The sequence below is a fragment of the Syzygium oleosum genome, unplaced genomic scaffold (assembly GCF_021117445.2).
Source record: "Syzygium oleosum isolate NSW1041296 unplaced genomic scaffold, Sole_v2.1 Sole_v2.21, whole genome shotgun sequence".
NCBI lineage: Eukaryota > Viridiplantae > Streptophyta > Magnoliopsida > Myrtales > Myrtaceae > Syzygium > Syzygium oleosum.
Window position 1 is genome coordinate 3,915,453 of NW_026607505.1, and position 23,447 is coordinate 3,938,899.

Consider the following 23,447-nt stretch of genomic DNA (forward strand, 5'->3'; position numbering starts at 1 on the left):
GGAGATGGCAAGATGAGTTGGTTTTGGAATGTGTATACTGCATAGCCTGCATAAGTCAGTCGATTAGATACATTGAATTCCATGCTACAGACAGAGAAAGCGTCCCCATTAAATAGAGTCTAGAAACCTGTGTGGTCTTTGGTTTGTAAGAAGATCAACACCCCCACGGCCTTTTGTTAGGTCATTATCTCGATCTATTGATAAGCTAGAGTTGTACTTGGGAACATACTGCTCCAAAAACATTGATAGAGTTCATAAAGATAACGTTGACGTTCTAAAACGATGGAAGGGGCAAGTCATCACTTTGCCAATTCTCTCCACCATAGCTTGTAACTTACTCACTTGTCGCCATCCATGATACCTTACGTGTCCCTGTTCAGTACTAGATAATAGATTTTGTGATATGATAGGTCTACGACAAATATTTTACAAATAGCTATCATATGGTCAGAGATACGGTGGTCTGTGTGTAATCATTATTAGAGCACCGCTAAGTGTAATTTTCTTTTCCAAATTATTGGAAGTATGTACTTATATGTACTTATATAACAGTTTGGTTTATTTGAATGAGTATTTTTCATTAATCTTCCTCAATTAATTTTCCATCATTTTTAATAGTCGAACACAAACTTTTTTTACCAAAGGTTTTTTTTAAAACAACTAGGTTCGAGCCAACCTTGCCAGGGTCAAGCACGTGAGTCGGCATGGGAAAATCTCATGCGCGGGCAAGTACTCAGGCTTGACCTGATGCCAAGTCCTATTAAGAAAAAAATTATAATTATTCAAAAAAAAAATTGAATATAATTACCCGAAACTCACTAGGAGAGTATATGCATATAAAAAAAATACGATATCCTGAGTTTGTACTTGGCACAACTCTCGAGGACCGATATTTCTTGTGACGTAATATTCCTTTGACTTGATCATAAAGATATCTATTGGGTCTAATAATACAAAAAATCTTAAACTATATTTATTGTGATAAAATATTTCAAACTTTTTTTTGTGTCACTAAAAATTTTAAACTTATCTATTATAGCACCCAAAATTTTTTTTGTGTCGTAAAAAACTTGAACTCATACAATATACCATGCATGACATTGAAATACATAATTATATGACACAAATGTATAAGTTTGTGTTTTTTCATGATAAAAAAAATTAAGGATATTTATTTTTTGGGGATTTTTATCAAATGTACAAATATTGAGTTTTTTTTTGGTCATAGACAAATATTATGTTTTGATTGCACTATCCGAAACCTTTATAACTTCACTGAAAACTCGTTAAATTTTCGGGTCAATATCATTGAAAATCATAATTTGGTACTTCATGGCACATTTAATTGATTTAATTTTCCTCTTACAAATAATAATTAATTAATTATCAATCTAATTTTCGTTCCATGAAAATTTCCAAAAACCTCAATCCGAATCATCAGTTACGCTGGATCTCAAACTTCTGAAGGAGGGAAAATTTAGTTCAGAGACACGGAGTTTTAAATTTTCCACACTTTAAAAATTAATTTGAGATAAATGTGCCGTAAACTATCAATATGAGATTATTTTAGATAAGAATTGGTCTGAGATGATATCAGTTTGATATCTTTAACGACATTAATTTTAAATTTCTAGACTTTTTCGGTGCGCTTATTAAAAAAAGAAAAAAGAAGAAGTGGAAGACATTTAATCATCACCGTCATCACCAGATGCTTCGCTCCGCTTGTGAACACCAGGCCACCACAAACCCAAAAAAAAAAAAAAAAAACCTTCCGTCGGATCGTCTCCTTCATCACCGCCGAACCGGAGGAGATCTGCATCTGAAGCTCCGTGGTTTTCTCCTCCGTAACTCAAATCTGCTTCTCTCTTTTTCTTCTTCTCCTTCCCCTTCCGTGGATCTTGCTTCATCCGAAATCCTCCGCATTGATTCGAGAGGCTCCTAGCTTGGACTGACCTCCGTGTTCTTCCTTCGGTTGATTGCAGATCCGCCATGGATTTCATGAAGGTCTTCGATCAGACGGTTCGAGAAATGTGAGCTTCGGATTCTCATCGGTTCTTTGTTTTTCTTTTTGCGGTTATTACGAATTCCGTGTCGTTCGCCGGAAGCTTGGATTAGGTGCAATGCCGTCGTCATTTCGTCGGTTGATTCTGTTTCTTTCTTCTTTCTTTGAGCAGAAAGAGGGAGGTGAATCTGAAGGTCTTGAAGGTCCCCGAGATCGAACAGAAGGTACGCGGCGTAATCTTTTGTGGAGCGGATTGCTTTCCGCAGCCGGAAGATTTTGCTAGCTTTTCATTTGACCTAGGCGGTTGAGCTTGGATTTCCGGATGTTTAAGATTTCATGTGTTTGGGGATGCGTATGTTGGTGTCGGTGGTGCTCTGTGGGTAGATTTAATCCTCAACTTGGAGAAACGGGAATGTGCGGATGCTCCGGAAAATTGAATTAAGTGCAGCAGTTGGAATTGGTTTAGCATTCTTTGGCAGACAGCTTACTTACTATTGAGAGTTGGAAGTTGTGTGCTTTTAGATTTTGATTTAAGCATCATTGCAGTACCTGATTTGCTCAGACTAGTTTTGTCCTTCGGCAGCATGCATGTGAAATTAGTGATGCTGTATGGCGTTTATGGCTCTGTTAAAATTGATATTCAAGTATTGCACGGTTGTTTTCTTTAATGCCGATGGCATTATCACATCTTATGCAGCTGTTGGTTGAGCTTCTTTCTTCCTTGTTTCATTTGCTTCTGTCTTGATATCTTGTTTCATGAGTTAAAAATTCATCGAGAGGTCTGTAGAAGCAGTGAGTCAATTCCTACTATGCTACATGGTCTGGCTGATAGCTTTTTTTTTTTTTTTTGGTCGTGGAAAAACCAGCAAAATGTTCTGGGTTTGGGCCAAGATTCAACTTTTGGGCAATTTCTCGACAATGAGCTTCATCCTTTGTAGAGGCCGCTCCTGGCCCACAAATTGTATTTCATTTAATTTTTAACCATAGCATCCACAAGATGCTTAGATGAAGAGCATATTAGAAAGGTGCCAGGATCTAACTAATTGTCCATCGTGCGTTCAGTTTAGTTCTGTCCTCTGCCAAGAGTATGGCTTCTTACCCGGTATCCTGTTACTTTAGAGTTTCTTCTGCTGTGAAAACACCAAACATCCTGTTCACTTGCTAGAATGTAGAAAAAAGTCACTATATCAACATCATAAACCTTTTTAGGTGGATGGAATTGATTGTTCATCATTAAGCATTTATTGGCTCATTACAACATCAAGTCGGTGAATGCATACATATGTTGACTCATGATTCCATCGGCATTGGTGATAAAGGTACTGGATGCTACGGACAACGAACCCTGGGGTCCTCATGGTTCTGCATTGGCAGAGATTGCACAAGCCACTAAGAAATTGTAATTCTTCATGCCTTACACTTTTTAAAGCTCTTCTATCATAGTTTAATAGTTGGTGGTTGGCTAAAGAAAATTATTTGTTTTTCTAGTAATTATTAACTGCTATAATTTAACTCAAAGAGCTACTTTTTATCAACTATTTCAGCACGGAATGTCAAATGGTCATGAATGTCCTTTGGACGAGATTGGGCGAGACTGGAAAGGATTGGCGTTATGTATACAAGGTAGAATCGTCACTACCATGAAAGTTTTACATACCTTATGGGTCAAACACTTCAAGTCAGGATTATCATCTTTGTTGGCTGAATCTTCACTTTTTCCATTAGCTCCATCTTCTTTTCCTCTTCAATTTTTGAACTGATGTTCTCTCATTTCAAATGGAGTATTGGTGTATGGTAACCCTCTTTTCTTCTGTCTGAAAAATATTTTTCAGGCACTGGCTGTTATAGAGTATTTGGTGGCACATGGTTCAGAACGTGCGGTTGACGACATTATTGAACATACCTTCCAAATCTCGGTATAACCATGAATATTATCGAGAACACTTCTTGTGATTTCCATAGGTCGGAGAAGGGAAGGTTTTTTTTTTAATATCCATTTTAACTATCTTCTTTACTTGGTGTAGTCTCTCTCAAGTTTTGAATATGTTGAGCCAAGTGGGAAGGATATGGGCATAAATGTGAGGAAGAAGGCTGAAAACATTGTTGCTCTTCTCAACAATAAAGATAAAATACAGGAAGTAAGAAATAAAGCTGAAGCAAACCGGGACAAGTGAGATTTCCTTGAAGCACCGAAATGCATTTTTTCCTTCTACGCTTTTGAGATTCATTTATGGACCACATTCAGTGGATAAACTATGTGAATGACCCTTACAGGTACTTTGGACTCTCGTCTACTGGAATCTCACGCAAATATGGCGGTGCTGCGTTTGGTAGCAGTAGCTTTGACACTGGTGATCGTTACAAAGGTGCAAGTAGTACCCGAGAAGGTGACCGGTTTAGCGACAGTTATAAAGATGATCATAGAGAGGAAAAGGATTCTTACAGAAAGGCAGATCAAGGGGGGAAAACTGAGAAGAAAGGGAGTGAGTCGAAGATGGGGTCTGCTCGCTCTAGCAGGTTAGAGCTCCATAAGTTATTTTCACAGATATGCTGGAAGATCATCCACATTTCCTCATAGAATTTCTTGTAAGGATAAGTTGCTGGTGGATCATTCTATTGCTGCTGCTTCTTTCTGTCCGTCCTTTTATTTTATTTTTTTCGTTTTCTTTCCTTTCTTTTTCTATTTCTGTTTCCGTTGGTGGGAAGAGGGGAGGGGGGAGGGTTGTTAACGGTTGTCTAGGGTTTTCTCTTAGCTGAAGATTGGCGCTTGCATTGCATATATTGGTCGACTTCCAGTTTTTCTTTAGTATTTAGGCCTTACCGGCATCTGGGCAGACATCATATGTGTGAAAATTTGTGGGTTGATTTGGAACTTGTTACCAAAGGTGATTTAACAAGACATGGTTTTGGTGTGACGGTCATTGCATCCATTTCGTTCCAAGTCTTTTCCCTGCTCAGATCATTTAGCATTGCTTTTCCTGCCTTCTTTTCCATGTTGTCGTGTATTGGCATTTATTCATATCTCTGAATACATTCTCTTGCAGCAAAGATGCTAAGGCATCTATTGCATCAAAATCACCAACTCCCTCGCAAAGTACAAAGGCCCCACCAATCAATGATGATGATGATGATTTTGATGATTTTGATCCTCGAGGGACCTCCACATCTAGTATGTTTTATTTCTTCCTCATTTAGTTTCCTTCTGTTTTCGCGTGTTATCTGTTGATTCTCCGAGGCAGGCATAATTTGCTTATTTACCTAGAAAATGTCTATGCTTCTTAGCTGCATCCTTCCTTACTCCTTTACTGTTTGTTGGATCATGATTCATAAGTTATTTTTCCTTTCTTAAATAGCCGAGCTGAGTTCAACAGAAGAATGTATTTTGTCAATCAAACTTTTTTCACTAAATATGGGGGTATTAATGTGGGACTGAGAGTACGACAATCTGACGTTGGCGGCCAGTTGCATGATCCTTGATTTGTAATCATCAGCCTAAAATCATCGGAAGTTCATAAATAATGCATGTGTTGTGAGAGCATCCTCTTATCGGGTAGCTGCAAACTAGTTTTGTTGATGCTGGAAATAGTTCAAAGTTGTTATTGTTGTGCTTCAAGCATGATATTATTCCTTGGCCCATATTAGTGTTCAATGAGTGAATGTCCCTCTCATCAGACAGGCCTTTGAGCAAATTTATGTTTGATTTTTAACGAAAATTTGCTGGAGCCTGTTTGCTATCTGACAGTCAGCTTAAAATTTTTGCAGAGTCCAGTGCTGGAAATGCAAACCAAGTGGATCTTTTTGGGCAGGACTTGATTGGAGATCTGTTGGATGCTCCAATATCTGTTCCGACTGATGCTCCTTCCTTGAATGAAAATTCATCTGAGGTTGACCTTTTCGCTGATGCAAGTTTTGTTTCGGCACCTCCTTCAGTAGAATCATCTGAGAAGAAGGTGAAATATCTTGAGTTTTTAAATTGTGGACTATCTGATGCTGCTTACTACTGGCTCTGTAACTCACTCTTGCTATCCTTTCACTGCAAGGAAGAATTTGATCTCTTAGGGGCAGCTACTCTTTTTTTCGGTCACAAGCTAACATCGATGATTTTGCGCATGTGTTGATTATATGAATTCTTTTGCGGACTGAGGTGGATCTATTTGCTTCTGCACCTGCTGTCTCTTCTGCAGTTTCTGCACCAGTTGACCTCTTTGCTGCGCCAGCTCCGGTTACTCAACCTGAAACCAAGCCCATACAATCTGTTCCCACTAACCCTATAGTGGATCCATTTGCTGCTGTTCCACTGAACAATTTTGACAGCTCCGATCCTTTTGGCTCATTCACTTTCAGTTCTGATTCAACATCAGCAGGACCTTCCCAAAACCCCGTCGATGATTCCAACATGAGTGACTCAAGTAAGAAGGCTTCAGCTATCTCGAATCCACAACCAAAGAAGGACGCATTCCATGTCAAGTCTGGAATTTGGGCAGATTCCCTCAGCCGTGGACTGATTGATCTTAATATATCTGCTCGTAAGTATATCTAAGCTCGTCTTGTGGCATTGCAGTTGTTCCCTGGCCTCATTCTTATAACTCTTACACGTTCAACTTAAATACAAAAATAAATGTGTGATATGGATGTATATGGTCTAATTAGCAATCCCTTCGAATTATCAGGGGTTGTTTACAGAAGCAGTTTATGTGTCATGGAATACAAATTATGCAAATGCTGAAGTTCTGTGAATTCTTTCAAGTCATTGTGTCCTGTTGGGGGTGCAAGAACACCTTTAAATTGTTTCTAGCAAAATCAGTCATCTGGCTCATTCTCATATTGTGATTATTCGGGTCAGCCTCACACATTTTTTCCTTTGAATATGTCTCCTGCTGTACCTTCTTGGCTCAGCCAAATGATGATGTACTTGGTTTTTTGGAATGTAGAATGGCTGTTTCCCCTCTCTTGTGCTCCGTACACTTTGCACGCACTGCACGCTGCAATTTATGCCTATTGTACTATGACACAATCTCACACTATGGTTGGGAAGTGTCTCCAAGCCTACTAATGTGGCTATGTTTTGTTTGCTCATACAAACTTGCAGCCAAGAAGGTTTCACTTGCAGATGTGGGTGTAGTTGGTGGGCTAAGTGATGGTTCGGATGAAAGGGAAAAGGGTCCCCCAACCTCATTTTACATGGGAAGAGCCATGGGTACAGGGACTGGTCTTGGTATGTCAGGTTTTACATCATCACAAGCGACCAGTGGAGATGACTTCTTCTCAAGCTTTGCTAGCCAATCTCAGTATGGTAGCTTCAGGAAATAATTCGTCCATTCTTTCCCTTTTCTCGTTTGATTTCTCATTTTTTTGTCTTGAGAGTATTCACCAAAAGTATGTTGTCTCAAGAGAAACGGTTTGGGGTTTCTTCTGTGTGGACACCGAACAGCATTTCTGGTATGATATTGTAAGTATTAAGAGTCGATGAATGCTGTGGTAAGGTAACTTGTGTGAATTGGATGGTTATTGAGTTCTGTGGGCCATTAGTTTTATGGAACGGCTATACTGTCCGAGTTTAATGGTTGCTCTGCTCAATTTCAACCCAGTAGAGGAATGTGATAGCGAATTAGAGGTTTGCAATAAAACGAGAATATAAGCCTGAACATTTCACATCGGAGTTAGAATTCTCTCTCTCTCTCTCTCTCTCTCTCTCAGTATATTTAGTTTGGAAAATCGCAAGTGCCACTATGGCAAGCTATAAATATATCCATACTCTGTCACAGAATGGCATTGATCGACGAGGTAGTAATCCCATGGAAAATTTTAGAGTCGATCAGGTTTTTGTAATCATAACAAGAGATGCAAGAAGACAACCGAGCAAGAAGAAACAAGTGACGGCAGTCTAGACGTATAGGGCATCGGATCGAAAACAGCCCTCCATCATTTAAACAGCTGAAAGTGTCGGTATTATTAAGCATTGAGTCATGAATCTATGAGTAGCGTTGCATAGCGTCGACCTCGAGAAGCGATAAACATGCCAACAGGATTTAAAACTGGATAGAAAGGCAAATTCTATTAACAAGCTAGCTCATTGTGGAGCAACTGCCAAATGAAGCGCAGTTTGGATTCAATGTGTATGCATATTGATTGAGAAGGTGTGAGAGAAAAGCAACCGAAGCATTTCACTGTACAGTTAGCGAGAACAAGCACAATTTTTTCAACAGCCAATTCCAATATCCGCTAAAGCCATCATTGTCATGAATAGTGAAGACAATGGATGAGAGAAGCGATGCAACTGCCGTCTCTCGTTACAGATCCATCATTCTCCCACGCAGTATGGCTTCTGCCTTCCTCACCTGCTTTACTGGTCCTATGATGAATACCTACACCGAAATTAAACCCACCTGAGAAACTCGCATCAATAATTATATATAGCAAGAGGCTTTTTATTAAAGGAGGAAGTTGTCAGAACAGATCATACCAAAAAGCTTCAATGGGATTTCTCCCTAAAGCGAATTGAACTACATTGCAGTGAATATATGCAGCAGATTGGTAACTAACCTTGTCAGGTGGACCTTTGGCACCTCCAGTCAAGATTTCAGCACTGTCAAAGCAAGACTACGGTAAGGAAAACCAGACATGTATTTTCAACAGGACAGATAGTCATGACAGCGCACACGCGCAGAGAGAGAGAGAGAGAGAGAGAGAGAGAGAGAGAGAGAGAGAGAGAGAGAGAGACAGAGAGATCTACTTGCAAGATTCCTTAACAGACATTATTGAAGCACCTCTCCTTCCAATAACACGTCCCATCTTTCCGGGTGGAACATCAAGAACAGAGAGGATTTCCTCCTCTGGAGCATTTTCCACTGCTGATATGTCATCTACACGTGAAGTACTCTGAAATTAGTCCTCGAGTCGAGGCTCTTGTTTTAGCATTCAAAGTACAAAACTCTTTTGACATTCTCATATTAAGTCGTTTTTATAATACTATGCCACCTGCAAGTGATGCATCCCGAGTCATTAACAACAAAATCTGATGATTATTTTCATGTTGAAAAATAAAATATTAGCATTACAAAGTGAATCATAAGATGGCATATCCACAAGCAAAGCAATTTCTACAAGCCTAGTTAAAAGGTGGCACCTTATCTCAACAAAGACATGGCACTAAGCTAACGTAACGTCTCTATATTGCACATTTGTACCTTTAAAAAGTTTGGAACTTAAATTTGATGCAACCATGCAATGTAGAAAGCAACATCACTTGAAGAAGACATTAATGGCCCCGAAAATAGCGGTTTTGATTTATGCCAGTCACATTAAGCAACCATTATACTATCCAAGTTAACTTCGCTGAGCTCTGAAAAAGCACCTCAGGAAGTCATTCACTGGAAATCTCCACCCATCTGTACGATCTAAATTGTCATTGATGTATGCTCCAATTTGAAAACGGGAAAAAAAGTTGCACGAACCTTCTATCTTTTGAATAATTCCCCATCTCAATCCTAATTCTGAGCATATTAAATACCAGCAGAAACCCGCGAATGACTTAGAAGGATGGGGTGACAAAGTCAACAAATGCAAGCCCTAGTTCCCCAAGCGATGCATCTAGCAGTTTCCAAAAATTACAGTATAAACAAAAGCTAGTCCAAAAATTTTTATCTGTAATTTTTAAACCTGGAATTGTAGGCAAAGATGGCCAATCAGTATAATTATTGTCATTGATGCAAAAACATCGACAATAAAGAGCACTGCGAACTGCCAGATACCACAAGGATCGTGCATTCAGTTTCTCCATCATCTTGCGATAGATGTAAACAAGAAATCGAACATCATCTGCAGCTGCACGTATCATCATTTCAGACAGTGGTCTGTATGTCCAGAACTTAGGGTCCTGTAAATGAAACACGCACATTAGTGAAAGGCAAAAGAATATTTTGCACTGGGCACATTGTGCAGCTCTCTAGAAAGGTGCACATTAGTAGTCACGAGCATAGTTAGAGCAACTGGAGCTATCATATAAATGAAACAATCACCAACATGTAAACTAATATATTTGTTCAAACTGGAGTTATTTTTTAACTGGCCATTTACTCTGAGCTAATGAACCGTACTAAAAAATTATCATCTCTTGATTGGCTTCTGCTTAAGAACTCCATAATGTAACTCAGCTGATAGTATGTGAGTCTAGAGGATCAGATCACTAGTGAGATAGTAGTTAGCATTCAAAATTTTCTTTGGCAGAATTTGGAAAGGGTAAACACTACTGCTAAGTTAATTAACAACTAATAATTCCCTTTTACAGAGTAAAAATTGTGATTGCCACAACATTTGTAGGTGAAATAAAACAATCTTTTCGTTGACCTCACTGTTGTTGAATAGCCTTAATATCAGAACTAGAATTCCTGAGCATGGTCTGATCTAAAAGCAATGCACTGGTAGCAGCAAAAGCTCAAAGCAATCTCCAACAACAAAGATATTTGTTGTAGCATATTTAGCATTTTTGTGTCAAGTATTGCTGCATCACAGCTCATGAGAACGAAAACTGAACCAGATATCAATCTTGGTTGAGTGAGTGCAAAGACAAAAAACAATTGGCTTCCACACGATGACCACAGCTAATCAAATTCCGACAACTCACCTGCCTAAGGAGGATACGAACTTCTTCCTTCTCGAGATAAGATATGCCTGTATCAAAACCAGAGAAGACGAAATTAAAACACACCACATGATGTGCAATTTGGATGTCATTTCATATTGTAGTTCCCATAGACATGACATGTGAGAAGCCAAGATGAGTATCTTGATCACTCCTCAAACAAACAAAATCAAAGAAGAGCACTGTAGTTCTTCCCTACATTCTTCACTCTGATAATCATTAACCACACAAGAGTTGAAGGAAGACAAGAGTAAACCATAACGTTCTGTCCCAGAGTACTTTTCTTGATCCTAGAACATGCAAAAAAGTATGCCCCCCAACCAAAAGTAAGAGCCCGAGCGATAACAGAAGATGCACCATACCACCATAGCGTGGATCTGCAAGAAGGCTGACAAAAGATATGTAACCATCGGGCAATCGCTTCCTTCCTTCTTGCTCCTCTATAAGGTGGTAAGCAATCTGCTTAAATCACAACAATTTGTTATTCCCAATAATTTTATAAACTTAAGTAAGCCTCCTCAATCAATTGTTGCATCAAGTTGCATAAACGAAAGACAAAGCCTACCATAAGACTGAAATTTCATACGAAATGCTCACCTGAGTATCCACAACATTATTCAATTTGATGCCAAATTGGAAGTACAAAGCCTACAAAATCAAATGTCCAAGCACAAGAACCGTGCGTCATAATGTATGTGAGAATGGTTGAGATGCAAAAGCAAATAAAACCAGTTAGAGACCTCACTATCTCGTTTGCAGTCATGGATAACTTTGGTGACGTACGTAGACTCGAGTGCAGGCTTGCATGCCTTCATGAGTATCTCACCTCCCTGAATGGCATCAACCAAATATATAGCATCTGGAAAAGCTAGCTGCAGATTACACGATGCTTGAATCATCAGAAAAGAACTCTAATTTTCCAAAAAAATGAGTTCTTAGGTGTAACTATTGGAAACTCTACTCGATTACAAGCACGAAAACCTAAAGGACATTCAACATTCAATGAGCAGAAAGAGACTAAGGAAGCAACACAGCATGGAAAATAGGATCCAATTGCTTCTTAACAGCATATATGAACTGGACGCATAGAATTATTCTTACAGTGGACAAGACCTACCACATTACTTCATACATTCACTTAGGATAAAATCAGATCATCTGCGTATGTACACACGCATATCATTCTCTGGCTCTGCCATTGAATTTTGAAATTACATAGCCTATTAGCTGAACATTAACATTACCTGAGCCCAATTGTTACATTTTAGTTTAATTATGTGACTCTACCCCCATTTGCAAACCATCTGTCCTGTAAATTATGCTTATCCATTGTTCCAATATGGGTGATTGGGCGTCTAAAGGAAAGTGAAAGTGTTAGTGATGTCATATTTACACCTTATCAAAAAGGTGAAAATGCAAATCACGTGGTTGATGTTTGATGGTAATCATCACTCTATATATGATAATTGATGCTGGATGTCTCAATGATATGTCAACATCGTTGAAAAGGAGTACATACCTGCATGATACAAAGCCTGCCATAACGACATAGGTCAACACCCTCACAATCAAAACCAATTACTAATTGCCTATCAGAAGAGGGTTCCAGAAATTCAGCTGGAAGTTGAGTTGCACAACTAACGATGTGAATGGGAACCAATGAAAGTTGAGCTCCATCTTCTACAGGTTTTTCACCTACAGTATGTGAACAAATTTGAAAACCAAAAAGAAGAGAGTTTCGAGCTCGATGAAATAGATCTTAGCGTACAAATGACACATGACAGTGTATTCTAATTAGGTAGTACAATTGATACAACTACAATGAGCAGACGGATTCCGACCCCGGGTAAGAAAGAAACACTTTGTACTACAAAGTAGTAAAGAAAGAATCAGCACTTGAAGCAGCTTAATTGTGATTTGAGAACCAAGAACTTCCATTCTTCGGTCGACAACATAAAAGACGACAAAAACATTCAACATCACCCTAAAAGCTGTAGGTGCGTGAAGAACAAGAGAAGATGTAGACATGCTAGATAGGCAACATTCCTTTAAAAGGCATATGGAGGCAAAAGGAAGCGGATAATTCTATGTGTTAATGTGTCCCACATCACTTATCTACGGGGTTTATATGCTCTTCAAATACACGTAGTCTCCTTCCACCTATTAGTTTAAGCATTTTGGTTCCTATTTGGCTTGCACGTGTTAAAAGTATGGTTTCCTTCCACCAATTACTATGTATTCATAATTTCTCCACCTTTATACCTCTATGGAAATGCAGACTTTTAGAGGCCAAAAGTATTATGGAACGAGTGACACAGACAAGTGAAAAAACGAAGTAAATCCCACTTGCTTGCTATTACAAATGAAGATTTACTTTCTATTACAAATGCCTCACTTCGAGACAATCTACAATCTGTATATTCACATAATTTCTTTTTTTTTTCTTTACATCAAGCAGCCTTCAAGGTAGTGTAAATTTAATTAAAATCCTTTCGCGATGCATTCACAGAACAATACATAGTCAGAATGACGGCAAATCCCAATGCACCGCCGCCTTAGGCGGCTTCTCGAATAACTTTTTCCACCGCCCGTCCACCAGCACAGTTCCACAAGACTCAACACGAAACCACCAAGCCAAAGGCCGCGAGAATTAGCCAACCGGATTAAAAGCAAGCGGCTTCAGCGCTCAACAAATTAGGTTTTTCACACACTCTAAGAGCTCCGTCGCGAGCAAATTTTCTCGCGATCTGACACTTATTACATCACGTCACGTCACGTCACATCGCATCGCGTTTTCCTTCCTTCCGGCATTTCACCGGAATCAACACAGGGCGAGGCAGACGAAGGAACATCAACCTCGCCACCCTACAAACGAAGGGGCTCGACTCGAGAGAGCGATCGACTCCCCGAAATCGGGACGGAGTGTTCAGCCGGACCGACACTTTCGCGAGAACGGCGGAATTCGGAGGATGATCGGAAGGCGGGCTTACCGGGGTCCGGTGGCAGAGGGACCTGCGTCTGGGCCGGCGGAGGAGGTGCGGAAGACGCCAGCTTTCTCTCTCTCTCTAGCGAAGCTGATCAAATCTCTTGCTTCGAAGTGAGAAATGAGTTGGTGACAGCGCAACAGTTTGCGAAGCTCGTTTGCAGTTCGTGAATCTGTCTCTCTGTTTCATGAAAAACACTCGAGGAAATTAAAAAAAAAATTTAAGAAAAGGGGAATCTAGCAAAAAAATGGGCTGGGTTGCGGTGCGGCGCGCACTAGATTTGGGTACGGTAGTCGCCATCCCGGTTATCGCACATCGCGTGCTGTTGAGGTCAAAACTTGCGTCGCGGATCGCCGGATTCAATTGTTTCGCTGAAATTTCTAATTGCTGTTTTTTTTTTTAAAAGAAATTTCATTTCGGAGAAGGTAAATCATTTTTTTAATATTTGTTTGGGTTGAAAACAAGTTCGAAAAATTGTTGATGATGAGCGAATCGATTAAAGGCAGCTTGTATAGTTAAGAATGACATGTAATGGCTAAGAAATTGGAATTGAGAATCAAACTAATATTTACCGTTTCCAATAAATTGGAATTGAGAACCAGATCGATCTCCATGGGAACCACCGGTTCTGGGCGGTCCGGTCCAGTTCCAAACGGTTCTTGATTTATTTGTACACCCCTAATATATACTCGGACGTCGTCTACATCTTTTGCCCCAAATACAAATCCTAAATTGAAACCCTAATTCAGTTTTCCCCAAAATTAATAGCTCAATATTGCTAATGGAAAGTAGGAGCATGACGAGCGGCTCGACAGCGAAGAAGAAACATGGCGAGCGGCTCAAATTCGAGCCCTAATTTTTCCAGCCAATTGAGCGAGGGAGTGAGAATGACGAACCTCAAGTGAGTAATTGAGTGAGAGCAACAGAGACAATACGTGAGCAAGTGACGGCGATCGAATGATAGCGAGAAGGAGAGAGGACAAACACAATGTGCCTATTTTGAGAGAAGCCCATGCAACGTTGTTTTAGGCAAGCCCGCCACTTCATTTCATGCAATGTCATTAAGAAAGTTCACATAGTATTTTTGTCAGAATTTCTCGCCGGAGGCATTGAAGTGATCTTTTTTTTCTCTAATTTAACATTAAAGTGAACTGGCGAAAATTTTGATACCAAAGTAAGTGTAGAACAAAACTTTTGATACTTTTAGTGTCTTCATACCTAGATAAAATATATCTCATTGTCTCATCAACTTGGAGAACCTATCGAGCAATTCGCCATCATTTCAACACTCAATCCTTATCAATTCGATTGACCATGAGAGTCATCCTTCTATGCTGGTCCTCATGCTATATGAGAAGAGAGTTTCTCATTCATTAAAGCAAAGTCCGAGAATACATCGAAGAAAGATTCGGAGCAAAGTAAAGTCCAAAGGGCTCGAGGGGGGCGTCGGACAACCAGTTCCGAGGCTATGGGCTTAAGCAACCCAGTCTGCAACGACTTTCTTTGTTGCAATGGGCCGATTTTATACCCGAGAAGCTCGTTCTGGTAAAAGATGCAGCCTCCCATCTAAAGTAATCTGTACCCGAGAGAGTCCTCATCGGATCTAAGTGATCTGTCTCTAAAGATATTCTTAGTTTGATGCAGTCTTTTGGCAGTCGTAATTTCAGTTTGGTTGAGAGAATGGCAAATGGAGGTTGTGCCAATTGGATAGCAACCAATGTTAGACGGAAAATCGGGCAGTTTTACCCATTAGAACATCGACACGACGTCGACAACTCGAGGGTCCTAGAAGGCTGAAGTAGCCCCATTCTTACAGAAACAGTTGTACCAGGAAAATAATTGGAAAGATTCGTTGAACTTGATTGATTGTGCTTGTTAATCTTAGACGAGGTCCTCCAAAATCCACAGTCAACTACCTCCAAAGAAGAGGGACGATCCCTGAGCACCCTCCCAGGTCCCAACCCTCACGTCATAGCGCTCCCTCGAGGTGGTCATGAAGGTGAGAGACTTTGGCTCTGATTTCTCCGATGACTTGTTCACCACACCGATGCCGTCAATGTAACATGCTCTCGAGAAGCCTTCCTCCGGCCAGTGCCCGCTTCCCATCTCGGGCTCCGAAGCATTCCGTTGGTGATCTTGGCTTTGGCTCCTGCTCCGCAAGACCTTGCCGCCCCACGACAGGCTCTCAGCTCCCGCCGATAGCTCCGTGAAGATGTCACTCGGCCAGTACCCAAACGCCTCGCCCTGGAACACTAACCACCAGTTCTTCGTCCCGCTGTCCTGCAATGAAATCGAGACGTGTTATAGCAGGACAGGGAAGGAATGGTGATTCGTGGCAGAAAAAAGATGAATGCTTGATGTCGTGTAGGGAATTCCTAGAAAGAAGGAATTTACTGAGTTCTCACTTCGCAGTGTTTGCACCCGCCAGGAGACTAATACATTAGATATGGGATTATAGTTTCGTTATTATGCAAAAAAGATAGTAGCTGAGGCGAAAACTCCCATATTAAATAAACTCGTGGCATGCATTTGTGCACGTACATATGATGCTCGCACACGCGTGCACGACGATATATGTATGCTGATGAAGAAAACGATATTGACATAAAATGGTGTATCCTGAGTTCACTGATACAACAGATGAGCTTCTTATATGTGGATTAGCAAGCGAATTTACCTGTAAAATCAGGAGTGGGATATGGTACTGTTTAAGGGGATCGCCGTATACGGAGATAGGGCTTATGACACCTCCTAAGTACTGGTGTTGGCTCATTTGCACAAACCCAGGACAGATATGATTGAAGCAGCCTGTTTTGATGAAGTTGTCTCTCTGGAAGAACAGACATGAATATCTCAGTAGACAAGCTTCACAAGAAGTAGATTGAAGAGACAAAAGAAAAACAGCTTTTCCAAGGGACGTGTCGAAGTTTTGAGCGATCGAAGCTGGATTACCGTCCAGAATATTACAAACCGCGTACTATTGTCGCCGAACACGGTCGGGTTCACCTGCCGACACAGAAGATTTAAGCTTTGAAATTAATCCTACTTGCTCTGAAATTTGTGGGAGAAAAAGGAAAATCCTCACCGTCCATCCAGCCCCAGCAACATTGAGGTTTTTGTCACCAGAAAGACCCGTTTGAGCCCAAATGTAACCTCCAGTCGCCTCGTCAGGGATCTCAACCTTAGGGTTCCACACATTCACCCACCCCAATATGCCTGTGTAACCACCACTCGTGTCCATTGTTGTAGCATAAGCATCCTGCGCACACAAACATAATTATAAAAGCACAAAGTTAAATTCCGAGCAAAAAGAGGCGAAATTAGACAAATGAAGGAGATCCCATTGCAATGTAATGCAAATAAGATGTCAATTGGTGTCATTAAAATGCCAATTCAGAAAGTATCAGCTTGTCATCTTCTGTCAAAATAACTGTTTATCCTCCCCAAATTTCCATACAAATATATTAGCAGAGTTTACTTCAACCTCTACTCGAGATGATCTGAATCCGAACCCGTAACCCCTAGAGTTAACCGGCGGGGTGGGTTTAGTTGTGATATTAGTCCTCAAGATCGGAACCGTTCCCCGTGGACAATTCACGCTCTTTAGCTCAATCTTCACTTGTCTGCTCCTATCATCCTTGGTCTTGATCATCTCAGGCATTGGACTGGGCTTCATCTGTGTCAATAGGGACAGCATCAGGATCAACTTACATATTATCTCTTGTACACTAGAAACTTTACGATTATTCTCGAGCATCTAATCAAGTCTAGATGATACAAATTTTTTTTTGGCATCAGGTGAAAGGGCTCGACAATGCGAATTAGACTCGGTTTCTGAATTATCATGCTAATTTACGTGGATATAATATGCGTAATGTGCAGTGCCCGGTTGGAAAGCAAAACCTGTATCTTGTGACCCTTGAGAAGGGGATGATCCAAAGCAGGCTGTTTCTCTATGTCAACACAGTCAATCACATCCCCATCTTCTGTCTGCCAAAACATCAAGTCAAACTTACATGGCATCCTACATATCACAGTATCTTCATAGAAAGCATATCAACATGAGACTGGATAACCAAGAACCTCGATCGTCTTCGCCGCGTTCTTGCTCTCTCGCCGAACATCTCTTCGCCCACGTACAAACTGCGCGACCGACGCATGATCGACTAGGAATAATACTAGGAACAAAATGGCGAGTTTACTCGGAGAACCCATATGGATTTCCACTTGTTCCAAACGAAATCCCTGGAGCAAAATGAGTAAAAAAACCCTCTTGAACTCTGGATTCATTGATGACCCTTCATGAGATATCCCTATTTTAAATTAGATGTGGATTCATTCCTTTTTGGGTCCCCTCTTAGGTTCTCAAATTTGGACATGACTGAGCATTATTTCTCCAATTTTGTAGAAGGGAAATATTTGCTGCAATATGGTAATTTTCTGGCACTATCTCTGGCAATGTATTGATTAAAGATCAGGATATCAGTGAGAATGGAGAAATGGTATATTGGGGGCAGTCCTTACCTTTGTCCCATGGATCTTGGATTGGCATTTCCTTTTTTGGTGAGATATCATAATATTCTTGGTTGATGATTATATGAACAAAAGAGGATTTTCTTGAAAATTTGTCGAATATGAACAAGGTTGAGAAAATTACTATCGCACTACGACCGAATCGAATGAAGTTTCGTGTCGTGCACGTTCGAGTTAAATTTCTTGTGTCCTTAGTTTTGTAATCTCTAAATTTTTACCTTATTAGGACGGGTTTATTGGACTCTAGGGCTTGGACCATTTTAGTTTTTCCCTCATAATTCTTCTTTTCTCTTTTACTTTATCTTCCATTTTTCCCTCCATACTTCCTTCACCTTTCCTTTTTTTTTTTCCCTTTATCCCTATTTAGATATTCATTTTAACTTTAAAAAATCGAGAAGACATATACATGCATATATGTATAAATTATCTTTTATAACCATTTATATTATTTAACAAAATAAGTCCCGTTACGACCAAATCTTTTTTCTTCGTAAAAAAAAAAACCATTCAATTAACCTCTTCTCATCATATAAAGCCTATTTTGTGTATACTGCTTGTTTTGTTTAAGCTTTTCGAAATCAATTATGAAAAATTACTTGCGAATCTACATTTCATCAATTATATATAGCGGCGATAAGATATTTATAATTAAAAAAAACTAAAAATGCAATCACCGCGAGACCAATATTAAATAGATAAGGTAAAAAAGAGTAAAATTCTATCTAGACACGTTCTAAAACAAATCTAGACGCGTTGTAAAAATAAATTAAAAGTTTTATTTAACAAAATTTAGTGATATGAGTAAATAAGCTTTCTTTTCTTCTTTTTTTCCTTTTGCTAGTGACATAAGTGAAATTTCAGAACAATTAGAAATTCACAGAAAGCCCCCCGACGTTTCGCCCGGAGCAATCCAGTGAGACTGAGGAGAGGGAGACGAACGAGAGAGAGAGAGAGAGAGAGAGAACTCGTTCAGTTCTCGAAGCTCAAAGAGGAAGAAAGGTGGGGAAAAATGGTGAACTACATGCTGAAGATCAACGCCGAGCTCGAGAGCCTCGCCAATCTCCAGCCTCAGAACGGTTGCGACGATCCCGATTTCTCCTACTTCTTCAAGGTCAGTCGCCTCCGCCTCCGTCTTCCGGTTTCGATTCCGCTGCCCCCGCGTGAATCGCGCCGCCGGCGCATCGCAGAGCTCCCCGATTCTCATTCGGTTTGAGTCCTGCTGATTATCCTCCTCTCTGCGATGATCTTATGTTTGCTCCGAGCTGATGATTGCTCTGGTTTCGGCTGGTGATATTTCCGGATCGTTTTCGTCGAGTTTGCTTTGCTTGCTTGCTCGATTGGCTTTCTGCGTGCATTTCGTTTTCGCCTCGTTTTGCTTTTGGTTCGTGGCTTCGTCCGTACCTATCGCGATGATTCTCTTGACGAGTAGTTCCTGCGGAGGTGCGTGGCTAAGTTCGGTTTGGCGATCGTGCTTGTTGACTCGTGTTAGAATCTGTAGCGAACTGAGTTATGTACCTGGATCGCCAACGTTTGGAGCTGTTAGCGTGAAATTTTGTGTTTTCTGGTGAGCTCCTGCCGTGTTTAGCTACGCACGCCCTCCTAGTCAAGCACTGACAACGACGATCGTTGCAATTGTTGTTTTTCTTATCCACATCGTATCCCGTTCCGTTCTGTTCCCTGTGGAAATCTTCATGCCTTCCACAAATGAATGCATTGGATATCTCACCCCGAATTAATGTGGAGGATAACATTTTACGCCGCGAGCATGAAATAGACAGAGTTTCTGCGTTGTAAACCAAATTTGCTCCTTCACAGCGGTTTCGCTATTGACATTCGAGTTGCGTTTGCATTGTTTGCTAATAATCCTGTTTTCAGATGAGATGTGGGAGGTGTGGCGAGGTAACTCAGAAGGAGACATGTTTGACGCTGGGGGAAAGCTTTCCGATTCCTAATAGCAAGGGAACCGCTCATCTTGTTCAAAAGGTAACCCCCATATTGTCTCTACACGGTGCAGAGGCCATCATCTGTCAAATAGGTTAGGTTTCTTAGGGATTTGTGGTGAAAAGTTAGTTATTTGCATGCTCAAAGCCTCGAATGTAGTAATGCATCTGTCAATTAGTTGCTGCTATCAATATAGAGTGTTTGACTACTTGACTGTCCTTGAATTAATAGTGAACTGATTCATCTGATTTTGCTGATAATCCTCTGAATGTATACCTTTCCTTCACAGTGCAAGTTCTGCGAGAGGGAGGGAACTGTGACAATGATCCCTGGCCGAGGTCGGGCACTGACACAGGAAGACAGCGAATCAGGGAAATATGCACCATTGATGTTATTTGACTGCAGAGGCTATGAACCTGTTGAATATTCTTTTCGTGGTCTTTGGAAGGCTGACTCTGTAAGTTCTCTTAACCGATGATTAGTTGGATATGATTTTTTCTCTGCGCATTGCATTGGTGAAGCGTTCTGTCACCATTATCAAATGATTTATGTCATCATATATGTGCATGTTTATGTTCTTATGTTCCTATAATGTGGTCTTCGTGTGATAAGGGAACAATGCAAGAAGCACAGCTGTCTATTTCTCTTGGTCATGGGTACATATTATTTCTTACGACCATGTACAGTTTCACATGGATAGCCTAATTGAAGTTTATTTAATCGTTTTGGAGTGTCATTCTCTTGACTATACTTTTAACTGCAGACTTGATCCTTTGGTATGACTTATGAGGTCCGATGAAGAAGTGTAATCATGGGGTGGCACTATTAGTATCGATCTCCTAATTTGCGCTAAGCCTCATGCTTTATATGCCCAATCAGTTTTTATCCCAGACTTGAATTGACAATTGAATGTCCGTCAGGTTTTAGACCATGCCATGAGTACAATAGTACGAATTGTATCAAGGGTGTTCACTTTGTCTGTTCTATTATGTTAATTCTTTTACCTTTGAGTCCAGATATGCTTTAAATTGCTTTACTCTTTGTGCATACTCCTAGGCACATCAACAATCATATACCTTGAATCATCATGTCCCTCCCTGCCATCTTTTGTGATCTGTGGTCTGACTCAGTAATGAGTAAAGAGCATTTGCTTAAGTGATCAGTTCTAAAATTGCGTTCAAAACATGTTTATACGAGGGGATAAAAAATGCTTCCATCAATGGTCAACTCATATTTTTTGCCTTTTAAATTTTCTTTTGTGCAGTTGGAGGGAATGTTATTTGAGAATATTGACTTATCAGAAGGTGAGTATGCTGACTATGACGAGAAAAGAGAATGTCCAGTCATGATATCCAATCTCCGTGCCACTTTTGATGTGACGAAATAGCGAAGGACTCTCTCACGTTGCAATCTTGGCATCGAAGGCGGACTATTTCCTCGGAGAGGAGCAAAAGTACATGCTGGTCATTAACAGGACATGATAAAACATTAGTGTGAATCATGTCGGCTTAGCGGGCACTCTAACGACTGTCTTTCTGCATATAAATGGTTCGAGTTTGTTTGGTTTAGGATGTTGCAAATTATGACCCCTTAGATGCGTATGTCGGATGTCATATCTTGCATATGAACTCACGCCTGCAAAGATTCGTGCCTTTTCTTTCATGAAACACCGCTTGAGGATGGAAAAAATTCGGTCCTGCTGTCTCCCGTACTACAACGTCAATCTTAGTTTTCGTCGGTTTAGCATCGTTCGTGTAAATCAGATTGGGGACGTCTTGCCTAATGGAGTATGAGATTCCTTCCCCTTGGGCCTTGGGTCCAAATGGGGGAAGAACAGCAGAAATGCCAAAAGTTGTGTACGGAGCTCAATTTGGTGCCAAAAGTTCCATTTAGATCACTTAAGTGCCAAATCGGAGGAAAAATGATCACTTTGGTGCCAACGGCGAGAGATTCCGGCCAAATTAATACGTGGCATTTATATTAAAGAAAAATAAATTGACGTGGCAAATATTTTAAATCGCAGTCCACGTGGAATGACATAAACACGTCGTTTTCCATCCTCTACAAGAAATGACGTCGCTTCATTTTCCTACGTGGACTGCATTTAAAAAACGACGTCGCTGAAGAAGGGGGACTAAAATTAGGGCTCGAATCTTGAGTTCTCACGTCACTCCCTCGCTCGCCGTAGCTCCCTCGATTGCCTTCCGTCGCTCGCCCACCGTCGCTCACCTGTCGTTGCTCGGCCGTCGTCGTAGCTGCGCCATTGTTTGCTGGCCCACCGTCGCTCACCCGCCGTCGGTCGGCCGTCGTCGTAGCTGCGCCATTGTTTGTTGGCCCACCGTCGCTCAGCCGCTTCACTCAGGTTTGTCATGTTCTCGCCGTGGGTCAATTGGGTGGAGAATTTAGGGTTTCAACAGGCAAATTGGGGCACGGAGGGCAAAATGAGGGCTCGGCTTGGACTGCTTTTATGGGGAGGGAAAAATGGTGGGGACCTCACTTTTGTTTAATTACTTTTGTGGGGAGGGCAAAATTGTGGGGACCGAATGTGATTGAATTGAAAAATAGGGCGTGGAGGGGAAAATGAGGGCTCAGCGCAAAGGGAAACTGGTTGGAGTGCTGGGGACAGTGCTGGGGACCCGACTTTATTTAGTTAGTTAGTGTTTCTGTGGGGACCAAATGGGGTCGAATTGAAAAATGGGTGTTGGGACCTCACGTTGTTTAATCAATTGAATAAATCGGCTTCCTTTGTTTCTTTCGATAATTGTTTAATCAATTAAATGTAAAGTTGTTGATGATTCTGCTATGTGGTCCCAATGAATGACTTTTTATTTTTATTCTTTGGGTGCAGCATCGAAATGGAGGGGAATCATGTAGGCGTCATTGTTTGCTATGGTAGAGAGTTTGTTATTGGCGCTGACGACTGGGAATATTGTGGTGGGAATCAATGTACTATTTACGTCAATGTTGGGAAGCCATCATATATTGATTTTGTGAGGGATTTAGTGTATATTTGTCGATGCAAAGTGCAAAAATTGCACTATTGTGTTCCTGGGAAGGAATTGAATGGTGGTTTGAGATTTTTTAGTGACGATAATGGTATTAAGGATATCATTTACCATTATCTTCACGGCGATGAAGCTAAGGTCTATGTTGAATATTATAGTGATGATGAGGCTGATGAGGATGATGGAAATGATGATCATATTCAAGCGAGTAATCAGGTTGGGGATGAGTCTACGTTAGATGGAGGGCAACATGAGAGCCAAGTGAGGGAGGAGAGGGAGACAGATTTTGATAGAAACGTGGGTGAAGTCTCAGTTGAAGATGTGGCTGATGAAGACTTAGT

The 23,447-nt window shown here is 40.7% G+C and overlaps 4 protein-coding genes across 8 annotated transcripts; 2 read left to right on the forward strand and 2 right to left on the reverse strand.

Annotated features, from left to right (window-relative positions):
• The first annotated feature begins 1,706 nt into the window (after positions 1-1,706).
• On the forward strand, positions 1,707-7,469 carry LOC115671208 (clathrin interactor EPSIN 1). The gene is made up of 12 exons (XM_056320993.1): positions 1,707-1,829; positions 1,983-2,030; positions 2,175-2,226; positions 3,322-3,401; positions 3,547-3,625; positions 3,835-3,918; positions 4,027-4,172; positions 4,277-4,519; positions 5,047-5,171; positions 5,765-5,951; positions 6,140-6,528; positions 7,092-7,469. Exons 2-12 carry the CDS (start codon positions 1,990-1,992, stop codon positions 7,310-7,312), a joined length of 1,647 nt encoding a protein of 548 aa, XP_056176968.1. The 5' UTR covers positions 1,707-1,829; positions 1,983-1,989; the 3' UTR covers positions 7,313-7,469.
• A 569-nt stretch (positions 7,470-8,038) lies between these two features.
• LOC115671104 (uncharacterized) lies at positions 8,039-13,807 on the reverse strand. 2 transcript variants are annotated; one of them, XM_030592585.2, is made up of 10 exons: positions 13,634-13,803; positions 12,163-12,338; positions 11,384-11,515; positions 11,241-11,291; positions 11,006-11,102; positions 10,626-10,672; positions 9,662-9,878; positions 8,736-8,865; positions 8,546-8,588; positions 8,039-8,367 (listed from the first exon to the last, which is right to left on the reverse strand). In XM_030592585.2, exons 2-10 carry the CDS (start codon positions 12,166-12,168, stop codon positions 8,293-8,295), a joined length of 798 nt encoding a protein of 265 aa, XP_030448445.2. In that variant the 5' UTR covers positions 12,169-12,338; positions 13,634-13,803; the 3' UTR covers positions 8,039-8,292. The 2 variants fall into 2 exon arrangements, with proteins under 2 accessions (XP_030448445.2, XP_056176963.1); XM_056320988.1 differs by lacking the exon at positions 11,241-11,291 and having other exon boundaries at positions 13,634-13,807.
• A 1,728-nt stretch (positions 13,808-15,535) lies between these two features.
• Positions 15,536-17,842, reverse strand: LOC115671320 (uncharacterized). Its single transcript, XM_030592857.2, has 7 exons — positions 17,711-17,842; positions 17,531-17,617; positions 17,106-17,303; positions 16,713-16,886; positions 16,580-16,633; positions 16,305-16,457; positions 15,536-15,907 (listed from the first exon to the last, which is right to left on the reverse strand). Exons 1-7 carry the CDS (start codon positions 17,840-17,842, stop codon positions 15,536-15,538), a joined length of 1,170 nt encoding a protein of 389 aa, XP_030448717.2.
• Positions 17,843-19,116: 1,274 nt separating this feature from the next.
• LOC115670917 (uncharacterized) lies at positions 19,117-21,729 on the forward strand. 4 transcript variants are annotated; one of them, XM_056320990.1, is made up of 5 exons: positions 19,117-19,271; positions 20,036-20,143; positions 20,391-20,558; positions 20,714-20,781; positions 20,865-21,090. In XM_056320990.1, exons 1-5 carry the CDS (start codon positions 19,170-19,172, stop codon positions 20,881-20,883), a joined length of 465 nt encoding a protein of 154 aa, XP_056176965.1. In that variant the 5' UTR covers positions 19,117-19,169; the 3' UTR covers positions 20,884-21,090. The 4 variants fall into 4 exon arrangements, with proteins under 4 accessions (XP_056176965.1, XP_056176966.1, XP_030448180.1 ...); XM_056320991.1 differs by having other exon boundaries at positions 20,714-20,757; XM_030592320.2 differs by lacking the exons at positions 20,714-20,781; positions 20,865-21,090 and adding an exon at positions 21,366-21,729.
• The last annotated feature ends 1,718 nt before the right edge of the window (positions 21,730-23,447 follow it).